General features: G+C 39.6%; 1 protein-coding gene across 8 annotated transcripts in view; it reads right to left on the minus strand.

Annotated features, from left to right (window-relative positions):
- Positions 1–14,695, minus strand: part of KIAA1328 (KIAA1328 ortholog) — a 173,119-nt gene that overhangs the window by 75,580 nt on the left and 82,844 nt on the right. For 5 of the 8 annotated variants that reach the window (XM_040540468.1, XM_040540469.1, XM_040540471.1 and 2 more), the window contains one exon: positions 8,617–8,727. The exons of the other annotated variants lie outside the window; for them this stretch is intronic. In XM_040540468.1, coding sequence (XP_040396402.1) covers positions 8,617–8,727 — 111 coding nt within the window. The remainder of the gene's footprint in view (positions 1–8,616; positions 8,728–14,695) is intronic. 8 annotated transcript variants of the gene reach the window in all.

Raw genomic sequence — 14,695 nt, forward strand, 5'->3', positions numbered from 1 at the left:
AAAATGCCAGTTAAAATATTTCAACACCAAGAAGACAGTAAACTAAGAATGCAAAACCTCCCGTTAGAAACATAAGCCACCAACTACATCATCCTTTGCACAAGGTTCAAAGAAAAATAGAAGATGCAAGAACATACTTGTGAACCAAGGCCAGCAGGCCAGCCCACCATACCTGCACATAGTCCAAAGTATCACCATTTCACACTTGGCTACTGGTTTCTGTTGTTGAAGGGAAAAGTCTGCTAGGTAACAGTATAACCGGTGTGCCTCCCAGCCAAAAATCCTCACTATTATAAAACTGATTGCTAAGCAGAGCTTTAAATAAAGTTTGGAAGTGAAATGCTCTCAAATGTTAGCCTGTGATTTCTGAAATTAGAGGTCAACTCTATTACCCCTTGATGCTTGACTTCTAAAATTCCTTAAAATATGGCACTTGCTTCCTATTTTCAGGAACGTACCTCATGCAGTCAAGCACATGAAGTCAATAAAGGTGTCTCTTCGTCTGCGATCTGAAGCTTTATTTTTCTCACTTATAAATTACAACTGGTTTTAGCATTGGCAATCTCTGCACACATTTGAAATGTACTTCCATTTTCCACGTTGCAGAGCTATATGGCTTAGTAAATACATGCAATTTAGGTTCAAAACCATAGCTCCAGGCACTACACATTGAGAATTTTATATTACTGAAAATTAATGCCTTTTTTGCATATGCTTGAGCAATAAATTAAAAAGCTATGTCTTATATGTATCAATTGGGATTTTCTTAGCCTTCATTTTTAAAAAGAATCATGCACAGAGTTGCATTTCAGTTTTTTCTCTTGGCTTTTAATAAGAGAATATGAATTTATTTCAATTCAACTAACTAGAACTCTAGGAGTCTCGTATTTTGTATTGAAATTTGTATGTGTTCAACTGCATCAATAACAACCTCTGAATTCAATTCTCTGACAGAAAAAAATTGGCACCTGCTTGTACTGTACTCACAGCAGTACCCAAGTCACACAAAGTAATAGTCATAATTTCTTTTAGCACAGGAAACTACAGCCCCTTATTAGAGTTGGGTGGAAAATAAATGAGTTTATGATAACTGCTGGAAGGGGGGCAACAAGGGCTAAATAACGCTTTGAAGCTGGTCTCTCTTGAAGAGCTCGATTCCAGCCTGAATTCTCCATCCTCCCATGCATACGCAGAATGGAAATACTTCCCTCCTGACACAGCCTACTCAATACAGCAGGAGGCTAAGGAGGTATGCAGGATTTTCTTAGGTCACACGACGACGGAACTGCTGTCTACATTCAGAAGAGGTGACTAAAACTGGGCTTTTCCTTTGGAGTTTATCTTTCAGGCCTCTTGACTGTTCTTGCCTTACCTCAGCTTGCTACCAGAATCATCCCTGCAGTTACTTTCACCCCATCTGTGATGAACAGCAAAATATCATAAAACAGGCGGGTTCTGCCTGATATTCAACCACCGGGCCTGCTTAGCAGCTAGAATTTAGCATTTACTCACCCTGGCTCTTACCCAGGTGTATGTTCTGACAGACTTACTATTTGGCTAGCTACAGTGATGCACATGCACACCTATTGATTCCCCAGCCTTTACTCGTGGATTCCTGCCATTATTTGGAGCTATCCCATCTCTCACTTGAATTTTGTCCTAGGCATTTGGTTTGTGTTTCACAATGAGTCCTGCCTGACTTAGCTGAACTAAAGGCCATTCCCATTTCAGGTCATTTCAGCATCACCCAATACTATTCAACTTTATTCTTCCTGGTTAAAAGCCTCTCACATATTTTAACTTCTCTGCAGTTGTTACTCCTAACATCCCATAGGTCCACATCTACCACCACTACCTTCAAAACAGGTGCAGCCCCATAGCTGTTTGTGACCCAAACCTTCAGACGAGCCAAGGATAATCTGGCTCAAAGGTTTGTTGAGGAACATAAAAGCTGCCACAGCAAGTCAGAGCAAACACTGGCCCAGCCGCGGAGCTGGTCTCAAGCCCACCACCACCTCAGATGAGGAACCGCTCTTGGTGCTGAGGTACCACCACCCAGCGCACTGCCTGCAGTCCCCGCATTCACCAACAGCTTTGTTGTGACCCAAAACGGGCCTGCTTGAAGGCTTACAAATACCACATCTTTATAGAAATATAGAGAGGAATAAAGCTATGAAAACCCAGACCCGGTGCCTTGGGACTCCGGAGAACTGGCTACGTTTCCTGCCCAGATGACAGACTGCACATAGGACCTTATGCAAGTCATTTATTCTCATCGGATCGATTTTTTAGACAAAACTACAACTATTACTGAATGCTTATTGAAGGTACATAAGAAATAGAGCAAGAGTTTTGCTTTCTGCTTGCTAATGCAACCTCACAGCTTCTGTAGCTTTCTCATGTCCACCTCAGACTGAGCGCTTACCAAGATTTGGATGCTGCAGTAGCTTTGGTGCTCCTTAAAGCTAAGGATATAGCCAAAGTGGCCCAACAGATGGCCAAGAAAAAAGCCTGGAAACAGCTGTTGATTCTTCCTGCTATCCCAACTCCTATCCCAACCCTCACAACACAGAAGGAAGAGCCTAGTGCCAATTTACCCTAACTAGCTGCGATGCCAGGCCAAGCCATACAAGACTCAGGCTTCACCCTGAGAAACAACAGGCTGACTCAAAAAAACACTTGAAACGGACATCTTTAAAACAGGTTTAACTTCAGAGATGCCTTTAATTTTTGCCATACATTAACCAAAAAGAAGAGAAAATTCAAAATTAAGTTTTTCCTTCTCCTACATCTTACTTGCTGCACTCAGAACATGCCTCTGCTCCAAATTCAGATTTAAACTTGGGGACATTCTGCTTCAGAAAGTAAAACTAATGTGGAAAAGATAAAAAAACTGTCAACATGCAATCTAATATAACAGTTTTTGCTTCCCAGGCAGAGACAGAAGAACCAATTCAGTAAACCAGCAGCGTGACACAACATGGACAATCTCTTTGCTTATTTCCCTGTGAATTTTAAGAGTTCATATGCATTATTTGGAATTATACCATACGATTTCAGGTAATTCTACTTTCAAATTCATAGTAGCTTGAAGTTTCTGTGCTTTGGATTCGTGATGAAAACAGTGTTGATGATAGACCTATGATTTAGTTGTTGCAGAGCAGCGCTTACACAGAGCCAAGGACATTTCAACCTCTTGTGCTGCCCTGCCACTGAGGGGGCTGAGGGTGCACAAGGAGTTGGGAGGGGACACAGCCAGGGCAACTGACCCAAACTGGCCAAAGGGATATTCCATACCATATGGAATCATAGACTCATTTAGGTTGGAAAAGACCTCTAAGATCATCAAGTCCAACATATGACACCGTGCTCAGCAAAAAGAAAAAATATGGGGGGAAGTTTGCCAGGGCTGCCTTTGCCTGGGGACTACCTGGGCACTGGTCAGCTGGTAGTGAGCAACTGTTGGTTTGCTGGGCTTTTTTGCATCACTTGTTTTTCATGGGTTTGTTTTCCCTGTTTTCTTTTTTGCTAACTTCTGCACTTCCGATTTTGAGCCCCATCCCACTGGTCTGGGAGAGCAGAGTGAGCAGGCAGCTGTAGGGTGCTTAGGCACCTACTAGGGTTAAACCACAACATTTATTTAGTAAATGCTGTACAAATAATTATGTAAGTTGGAAGAATTTGAAAGTAGGTATCACCTTCCACTTCATAAGGGCAATGAGTGAGCCAGGCTTGCCTGCTTGTAAAAGGGAGATCTAAAACGTTATAAACATTTTTAGGAAAAGGAAACAAACAAAACCAACTTTATTCAGTCATGTTCCAAAAGAGTACATACAACTTATCTATAAGCCAAATTAAAATGAAAGTATTTGTGTGTGTTTTTTTAAAAAAAAACTTTCAGACTGCATAACCCATGGAAATGTATTTTCCTTGTGTTTTTCCAGCAGTAGAATCTCTCTGGAACTGGAGCAGTTCCAAAACCTTCCGTTCCCACAAGGATTGATCTCAACAATGGAGACCTTCCTACAGTCACCTTTTTGAAGGTAACTTTCAAAGTCTTTCCTATATTACAAATATACTAAATGCACCAAAACATAATTTTCTCTAAATAAAAATGGTATTCATCAAATCTTCATCCTATTATCCCACATTCTCTTTTGGAACAGATATGTCAATAGAACAGCATCATCAATCAATCAGATAGATTTTGAGCGTATCCACAATGAATCTACCCTGCAATAAATTGGCTTGAGTCATTTAAAAACTCATATCTTAATGTTAGGAGAAGAGAAATTATTATTTTGATCTATTCCTCCTCCCTTAAAGCACCTTGGGCAAGGGCTAAGCATTAAAAAGAAAAATAACCAGCAGTTGTATTACAGCAATCAAGCCTAAATAAAAGTGACTGATCAATCCAGAGGAAAAAATATAAAATACATCATTCCATATAAAAATAAAACAAAACAAAATAACCCCACACACAAAGATTTTAAGTCAAAAGTTTTCAAGTGTGTCAAATGTGTTACGGTAATTAAACAAGCAGACAGGGTGCCAGAACTGTAGGTAGTTAAAACACTCTCATTTTCCCCCTTCTTTGTCTTTCTCTATATATAACCCAAGCGTTTAAAATTGTATTTAAAATTTTTCTGTTAAGGTATTTTGCAAGAGCACCAGAGGAAGTGACAAGCCAGAAAAGGGTATGTGGGTTTCTCTGTTAGTATCTGCTGCTCCACAACAAGAGAGCCCAGATTTCTCTCCTTCTTTTTCATTAAGCAGAATTTGCAATTCCTTTTTAGAAACTATCCCCATTACTTTTCTTCCTCAGTGCATGTTGCATTACTTCTCTTGGATGAATCCTGGCTATGTTGTACAGCATCTGAGCTCATTTTAAAAGCTTATTTACCTTCATAAAATGGATGTGCCTGAACATACAGTTGTCACTTAAAAATATCGTAATTCAGTGCAATTCCATCAAATTGCACCAAGCAATTACTTAGCTCAAATTATAAGAAGAAAATAAGGTTTACCAAGAGACAGTTTTTGCTGGCCATATAAAATACATGGCTGACATTATAGCAATTAGTACTTTAGGAAGGTGCTGAGGAGCTGGGTGCTCTCAGCTTTCTCCAATTTCAAAGTCAAGAACATTCAGTAACAGCAGTATTAGTTCAAGCCCAAGCTGAACCACTTTAGCTGAATATATATTTAAACACATAAAGTAAGCTACAAGTGCAAGTGAGAACAGCAACGTGCGCAGAACACAATTAAGAGGACTGGTTTCCTCAGGCAGAGGATCGATCACCTCTAAGGGAGCAGCAAATTACCCTTCTAAGGGCTAACCAAGAAGCCCTCCAAAAGAATCCCGAGCCAGTATTGCCTTACATGAAAGCACACAAACCTGCTTCTAACCCTTCCAATACCGTAAGATCCTCTTAAGATGTTTCTCCAAAGTAACTTTTAGACTACATCTATCATTCTGTTCAAATCAATTCTCTTCAACACATTACACAAAGGAAGACTGGCAGAGATACAGGTGGCATCAATGACAGCACCATGAAGACTGAAAAATTACCTCTAAAAGGGTTTGAGAAGAAAATGCTCAACACTATTTCATATCACTGCGACTGAAACAGAGCATGCTGTTCTATAACACTCTTTCAAAGTACTACTGATTTAAAAAAAAAAAGAATTAAGATGTATTAATGATAGTCTGTAATTTACAACACCAGTGAAAAGGTTAAAAGACAAACTTAAAAAAAAAAACTTAGTATACACTATGGTTAACACCAAAGAACAGAAAACAGTTATATAGGATACAACAAATATGATGAAACAGGAAATAAGGGCTGAATATAAAAATGCTTTTGGTGGCTTCCATCGCTTCTCATGGAAGATTTCTTCCACGCTTTGCTAACTTTCATGCTATTTAGGCTGGAAAAATGTTAAATATATATGTGGAAGAAGAAAATCCTATAACGGGAGCAGGGGAAGAAAGATGAAAGGTTTGGTCACACACACGGATTGAAAATACAATGGCTAGATGAACAAGTACAAGAAATCTGGGAGAAGACCAGAAACTGGGAGGAAAGAGGTGGAAAGGGGAAGGGGTAGAGAAGAGCTTTATTTATCTCTCACGTTTCTGAATTTCACCTCATTTCTCCAATTCAATGAAATAAAGTGACAACCACAAAGTAGAATTAACAATCACACACACAGAGACAACAAATATGGATTCAAAGCAGAAGATCAAGTAAGAAAGGAAAGTCTTTCTCCTTCCTGCAAATGGAGGATGATGACAATTCAAATGAAAAAAAAAAACACACAGCAAACAATATTCATAATATATGGTTTCCGCAGGCTACAGAAATCATTGCGAGGTGCTGTAAACTGCAGAGTTTTATGACATTTTTTGGCTGAGTTCATGATTAGGAGATTACATAAGCTGTTTATTACTTGCTGCAGCCTATGGAGCGCAGAAAATGAACTGGTCATTTAATTTACACTAAAATTGTACCAGATAGCAGAAAAAGCAAAGCAACTCACTGAAGACAGAACAAGCATTAAAAAGCTGCCACTGAGAAAACAGCATCATTTTCCAATATTGTGTTGTATAGAGAAAAGAAATAGTTTGGCAATTAGTATTAAAAAAAAGAAAAAGAAAAAAAGCTCTTGAACTCTGCCTGGACCCATGGATTAATGCCTAGCAACAGAAATGGCTGCATGTGTATTCACATACATGTATGCATGAGCATAGTGGTTGTGGATGGACAAGGGAAGAGCTTGAGAATGACATGGGGGAAGGGAAGAAAAGAATGGCAATTCACTTTTCATGTTTCCCCAAAGTCTCAACTAGAACTAATCAAAATGAATTCATCTGAATGTCTGTGATGGCCAAAAATTTAGTCACACACAGTCTGGCTGTCCAAATGAATGGTGAGGAAAGGGCTCACATCAATCAGCTTCATCTAAGAAGATTGGCACAACTTCAATAGGGATTGACAGAGTTCAGTGCCTGCCAGACTGATGAGCCAAAGCACCAAGCTGAAAATGTTCTGACTATTCATAATGACTCTGCAGTCTAGGGCCTTTGATTAATTAATTCAGGAACTAAAGCATTCAGTTACTGTAAGAAGAATATTTGGGGTAGCTGTTTCTCGCCCCTTACAGTACATGAAGCCCACAACCCACCTGTCTGCACTCAAGCCTGTACTTGGCCCTGTTGCAGGTGCCTTGGACTGCTGCTAACTCCAGCAGCACTGCTGGGGGGGGGTCTAAGGTACACTGCAGTTCCTCTCCCTCCCTCCAATAATTTCCTTTCCTGCAAAATAAATAAAACAATTGTAAATGTTCAGTGACTTGCCTTGGAGAGATTTTGCTAAATGAGCCTTCTTCAAGCCACAAAAAAACATTTGTCCTAATTGTTACTAATAACGTTATCTTTCAGCGCTCTCCAAAAATCTCTGACCAACACCAGGGCCCTAGAACGGCACTGCTGGAAATGTTGCTAGGTAGCGTTACACATGCAGACAATTAACAGCTTAAAAAAAAAAAGGCTGATCATTTTATTGCATTATTGTGCAGACAGAAGAAAATTCATTTTCATTAAGATAAGACCTTTCCACTCATTCTCAGCCCTAAATCTGGTTAGAAGAAGGCAAAGTGTCTGCGATATTAATGTATTCCAATTAAACAAAGTCAGCTAACACAAATAGGAAACTTGAATAAGTCACACTGAAGTTCGGGGGCTACTGCTACACCACCTTGTGAACGCTGTCAAATAATGAAAATTCACAAATAATGCTCACATATTTTAACAGAGCATCATGCTCAAATTTGGTCCCAGAACAGTCACCGTTTCTTTCTTCCAGTTTGTGCCATTTCTCCATTTAGGTAATGCTGCTTTCTGTAGTATGAAACTCTGCTAAAGCATTTTAAAGGGAAGCAACAAGCTTAACATAAACAGTAGAAGTGAGCCCCAGATAAACAGCAACAGAGGAGAAAAGAAAGATTAAGTTGGGAGAGGCTATTGAATTAAATTCCTTCTCCAATATCCTGTTTGCACCCAGCACGCATTTATTTCTTGAAATTCTGCTTCTTCAAAAGTGAAGAGTTGTGTGCCTGTTGCTGGAACGAAGTCAGTCATCAACAAGATTGTGGCCGTGTAAAAGAAGAAATCTAGCTGGGGTCAGTGCTGCTTTCATATGAAAGTGAAAAGGCATTTCCTTACTTTTCATGGCCACTTAAACAGTCTTTTTGTTTTAGAGTAAATCTCACCTTGCAGAAGGCTGTTAAGCCCCCAAACACAGGACCCTCAATGCAGTGGCATCAAGGGCCCCTACGGGCCACATACAACGAGTGCCTAATAGAAACACACTTGGCAACAGAGGATGCAACAAACTCTCTGGATTCGCAAATTACACAGTTTCCCAAATTACAATCCATTTGTAATGAACACAGGAAGACTATAAGGCCTATTATAATCCAAAAGGCATATTTATATGCTCAGGGCCATTCACAGTTTTCAATTAAGATTTAGAAACCCTGCTTTGCTCATGTTGTGAATAAAATATCCCATACAGAGACTATTTTCTTCTTCTTAGCACTAGGACATACAACCTCTAGGATGTTCTGGATTAGTCCAGGTGATCTGGCTACGTTTCTCCCCTCTGTCATTCCTTCTCCAGTGCAGGCTGCATAATTCATCTTCATCTGCAAAGCACAATGAACCTACAGGTAGAAAACCATACTAACCTATCACAAAGCAACAACAGGTAAAAAACCATTTCCTCCTAAATACATACTTTTGAAACAAGCGGTGTGGAGTAGTATTTTGTGTGAAATGAGTTTATAATTCCAGCACCTAACTCTGAATTTAACTTACAGAAATCAAAAATCAGAACAATGGTTGTTTCAAAGTAGGACGTGCATGAGACACTTAGGAACGGACTGATAATTTAAACTAACTTATTAAGATCAAACAAGCTGGGATGCAAATGAGACCACTAATGACTAAACCCACGTCATCCCATCAGAAGTGTCTATGCACAAAACTGGACTATTTCTTTTTGGCCGTATAGAGGGGGATACCTTCCATTAACTTGCTAACGGGTGACAGGGAGAGGGGATGCTTAAAATCTTTGCTCCTTTCTTCCACACCGCTGTCACTGCCGTGCACTTCAGCCTCCCCAGCTCTTGGCACCGTCACCTCTACGAAAGCTACAGAAGTACTGCAAATCGACTAACGAGATTAGCAAATCTGTGCTTGACTCATTCAATAAGGTGTTGATGCATGCAGATATATTTGCCGAAATGACTTCATCCAAGAAGCATCAAATCTCGCCGGAGCCCCTTCTATTTCCAGTCCCTAATCCCTAAACCTTTCTAACCTGCCTATAAGAAAAAGGAGCCGAAAAGGAAGACGAGGAGATAATGATGCCCACCGCGAAGGCAGCCGAGCAGGCGGTGCCTCCCCCAGCCCCTGCGCACACAATCAGCGCCAGCTGTAGGCCAATTAAACCCAGCCGCTCACAGGTGTTCGCAGAAATGACTCACACAAAAGAAATTCGCACTTCAGAACTGCAATATTTAAAAGCTTTGAGGTGGAACCAAGAAAGATAAAAGCCCGAATTAAGTTTATTGCCACCTTGTGCTTCACTCTAATGCAGGTTTTGAACAGGGCCTCCCATTGGTATTAAAAGTTGGATGAACATCTGCATTTAAAATACAGGAAAGCGAGCACGTGAAGTGCTTCTAAAATGCCAGTTGCCATAGTGGATAGGGGGCTTTAGTATATGTTCATTTATTATTATAGTTGTACAGCAATATGGTAAAATATATTTGCCAAGTGGGCAATACAAGTTTGACTCTAAGTCAACATAATATGCTAGATTGCTTAGATTTTCATAAATATTTTTGGTGCTTATTTTCCCTAAACATAACTCTCATTTCCCAAAATAACAATTTCTTTAATTTTTAATGTGAACAAAACCATGGTAAGATCTTATCATGCTCTCTTACGTTCAGACTAAAAACCACAAGAGGGGCGAAAAAGGGGAAGAGAGGCAGCCCCCTGACAGCTCTCCGCGTTCTCTTACATGGTTGAATGACAGGAACTATATCCAGCGAGCGAATCCTTCCCCTCCCTCTGCAGAGCGGCAAACCAAGTATAAACTGAATTTCTCTTTATGGTCCCATACCAAAATATGTATACAAATTAACAGCCAAATGTCTTTAATTCCCATGATATGTCTATTAAGCAGCAATTCTCCATAAGGCTGTTTAGCTATCCAAACAGCAGCCTAAAATTATTATCTTTATAAGCTTTCCATAACTTATCACTCAGTTCCTATGAAAAGCCATTAATTTTGGCCTCTCTCTATCTTGGTCTCACAGGAAATATTCTGCAAAGGGATGTAATAAAAATGTGATTTCTGCCATCATTTCATTAAAATTCCCTGTTAAATTTCTATCTGAACAGTATACATAATATAAAAAACTCAGGGCTCTTATTAATAGTGCTGTTCCTTATGATACAGACTTTAAAAAATAATGAAGACCGTTTCTTACTTGTAAGAATATTGTTCATTTTTCATTCCTATTAAAATTTAATCTGGAAGTTGTTTAAAAATGTTTAAGTTTCATTACATTTCAACATCTTAGGGAAGGGAAAGAGCTAGTGAGTTCACAAGCAGGAACGCTGTCACTCATCTGTCTCTTCCGCTGATATCTCAACAGTAAATCACACAGCCACTCCACGACTCAAGATACCCATTTGCACTGGTTTCCTACTCTCCCACCTCACGCAAAGCACCATGAGACAAGGTTTCCCGAAGAGCTTCACTTCCAAGGGTAGAGGATGACAGAGCGCAGAGGAGCACACTCCTTCCTCTGCGTGGCAGCGTCAGCAGAGCTTGGGAAGAGGGTTCTTGTTTGGGGCTTGGGTTTTGTCGTTCAGCAGTGAGACAGATCCTGTATCACAGCAACCCAGTTCCACCACTGGTTGTGCTGCAAGGGCATACCACATAGGTAGGGCATGCTCCTGCACCCACTTCACCGGCGCTTTGTACGCTCAAGTCAAGAGAAGTAGACGTCTTGTGGCAACACTGAATCCAACGAAGTGACAGTAACCCACCAAGAAAACTAAAATTAAACCACCAGAACGAGGATGCGCATCTCCACAAACACTGAGCTTAAGCACTTTCTACAATCAGGTCTTTTATTCGGGGGTCTAATTTTAGATGGCTAAGTACAAAAATTCTGGCCCGTACATTTAATGGAAACGCGAGATTGCCAAGCTGAGAATGTTAAATCTAATTTTAGTTTTTCTTTGTGTATTTGTTTTTTTCCACACAATTTTTGCAACTGAATAGAAAAATATCTGTGATATTTTCTGGGCCATATTCACAATACTCATTTTAGTCATTGCATTTTGTGTAGTTATAAAGGCTACTCCTATGAATTGGAGCTTTTTCATTGCTGCCAATAAGACCAAAATTTCATTCTCTGCAATCAAAGTACTTTTTGGTGAATTTTTTTAGTCCTGAAAATATTTCTGTTAAAATTAATACATTGTGACCTACACACATCCTAAATTAGGAAATTAAAATTTCCCTGAAAGTCTCTCCTAAAGACCTTTTCATGCAATTATCATCTAGTTGTCGTGCTACATGCACATTTTTGAATTTTCTTCCTCACGTAGATGGTTTCATAACAGGGATATATTGATTTAAACTAGTTTCATTACTACTAATGCTCTGCTAAATTTTAAAGACAATGCAATATTGAACAGAATAATGTGTTCTATTAATAATCATGCTATTGAAATACTGAGCAGATTTATTGCATTTGGATGTTCAAATAAACACTCACATCATTTTCTATAAATCATCTCCTGCCTAAAAAGATGACTGAAATGGGATTTGATTTTTTTAAAAAAGTAATAAAAACAATGTAAACTCATTTGAAAAATTAACTAATGGATTTTAATCAAAAAGATTATTCTCTAATCAGACGTGTTTTGGCCTTGTTTAAATCAGCACTTTTTCTCACAGGTGCAAGGGATCTTTAAGGGCATTGGTTGTAACAACAGCTTGAGGAAAGAAGTTTAAAAAGAGACAAACTCTGCTCTGTAAATGAAATACAACAGACATGACAAAACTTTAAGTCCACACTGCACAGCGCTTGGCTCTTGCACGCATACTTAAGCTGGCTCGGGAACCAGGAGCTAAGTATCCATGTCAGTGCAGTATCTGCTTGAGCCTGCTAATTAAGCTTGCTGAGAAGAACTAATTACTGATGCAGCTCTACTTCTTCTGGGAGCCGAGCTAATACCACTATGCGGTACAACATATCAGCCCATTTGGAGCAGGCTCAGGTACCCGACCAAAGCGCAGCACAGGCATGCCCTTAAGTAATTCATTTCTGATATCAACCAACAAATAAAGATTCTGTTTCTTCCCCAGGGACCCAGCGTGTGATCCCACTGACCCCCCCCACTCCTCCGTGCCTCATCTGTCACATATGGAAAATGCTCTCGTAAGAGAGCACGAGCAGGTAAGAACTTATTGGAAGATGGGAAAATAAGCACCTTCTGATCGCTAGCATAGCTACGACTGAGGGTTTGTGTTCGCTGAAATCTTCTTCATTAACTTTGCAACAAAGCATCCTCATTTCCTGCATTTTTGACTGCCACAAATATCGTGCTAAGTGCTCAGGTTAAAAGAGAATGCTCAAAGCCATTTTCCAGCAAGGATTTCAGCTGCCATAAAACATTCGCTTCCTATCTTGCTCTAACAGTTCTCCATAAGAATAGTGCTAAAATTACATGGGAATCCAAGCAGAGGGAAAAAAGCAAGATTGTAATCAGAAGAGCAAGCCCTGCTAGGGCTAACAACAACTGCTGGTCACTACTACTGGAAGATAACAGCGAGGCAGGCACAGAGCACTGCTGTGCACTCAGCAAGCATGTATGGCAATATGCTTCTGTGGTCACCCTGTCTTGCCATCTCTCCTATCATCACTACATATTTTCTTTCCTTTCTCTGCTGCCTATAGCCCAAACTGTAAGCTTTACAGGACAGGAACAGTGGTTTATATACACATGCAGCATCTGCCTTTGTGACTCCAGGACTGATGTTTGTGGTCCTTCCATTTCCCAGCGCATTTGCAGAGACACAAATGCACAAACTAGAAAGTCTCCTAATTTTGTTTCTACTTTATTGCAGCAGCTCACAAACCCTGGCAGTTCTCTCAGCAGTTTGTACAATTTCCAGGCTCAGGACCCTGGCAGCCAAACTGGTACCATGCTTCTTAGCAGACCACCAGGTCCCTCTGACAAAATGCTTGATGCCACTACCTGGCTGATGCTCCTTGCTAATGCAAGCATCAACCTCTGCTTCTGCAAAACAGTGGCGTGGGCCAGAAATCTCCTCTTTTCCTTTAATACTCATACTGTACTTGAAAGAACAGAGCTTGGGCTTCTAAGTACTATCACAATATAAGCAACTACAATAATTTTTTTTTTACAACCTGCCATTTCTGCTTGAACACATTGTAAGGCCTACAAAAGGTTATCCATATAAAATTGTTAGGTTACAGTTATTATCTTGTTAGAGGATTTTAAGAGTGTTTGAGGAATGAAAGGACTTTTTTTAAAAAAAAACGTTTTAGTAGAACTACAAATGTGTAGTATTTGCTTCTGATGTACAAAAAAAATCATTTTAACTCAGTAATCCAGCATAACTACACCCACAAATCCCAACATGCTTCCAAAAAAAAAAAAAAAAAGATTTAAAAGTGGGCCACAGACACACTCTAACCTTCACTACTCCAGCAGAGATCTTCTGCAGCCTAAACAAGCTCTCTAATTACAGCTATGTGGAAATCTCAGTCTGACAGATAATAAGTCTTTATAAACCCAAGACTGATTAATTGTATTTTAAAATGTTTCCAAGTGTTCCTAACAATTATTGTCATTAAGGAGGACCTCTCGTTGACCTGTATTGCAAACTTGCTACTGTTCTGCCAGTCATTTTATTTGCTACCCACATCCCCTCTACAGCCTACCACAAAATCATAAAAGCCTTTTTTTCTACCTTTTTTGTTTTAAGAAAGCGTTCTTATCTTTGATGGGAAACTGAACCTAGCAAACTCATGACACCCACTGCATAGGAAAGGTGCATACTTCCAGAAAGTAAATGTCAAAGTTTCTTCCAAGTTTGAGAGAAATATCAACTCTGGATCTCACAAAGCCCTCTTACCAACATTACACATACTTACAGATAATCTCCACAACGCTTTTCGGAGAAGATTACCCTCTCAAGAAACAATAACCTGGATGAATTCTTCTTCCCCTGGGAGCTTCTACTGAGATAGCATTATCATAGTCCATAAATACCAGCAACAGAGCATGGCTACATCATCTCCCTGTTTTTCTGCTTAAACACATCTCCCGTTTCTACCCTTTGTCTTTTTCTCATTCTAGTCTTACGTTCCCCTATTTACTGTTAATCTCCAGATAATGACTTCTGTAACAAACAAGTTACAACGAGTGCTCTCGGTAAACATTATGTAAATGTCAGAGGTCTTCTGCTTATCTTCAATCCCTCTCCATCTATATTGGCTTATTGAGTAAATTATTTGCCAGCTACTATTAGCCCACTTGTCACTCACGTCCTAAAACAAGCTTTAAAAATTA

Source organism: Cygnus olor, chromosome Z (assembly GCF_009769625.2).
Source record: "Cygnus olor isolate bCygOlo1 chromosome Z, bCygOlo1.pri.v2, whole genome shotgun sequence".
Lineage (NCBI taxonomy): Eukaryota > Metazoa > Chordata > Aves > Anseriformes > Anatidae > Cygnus > Cygnus olor.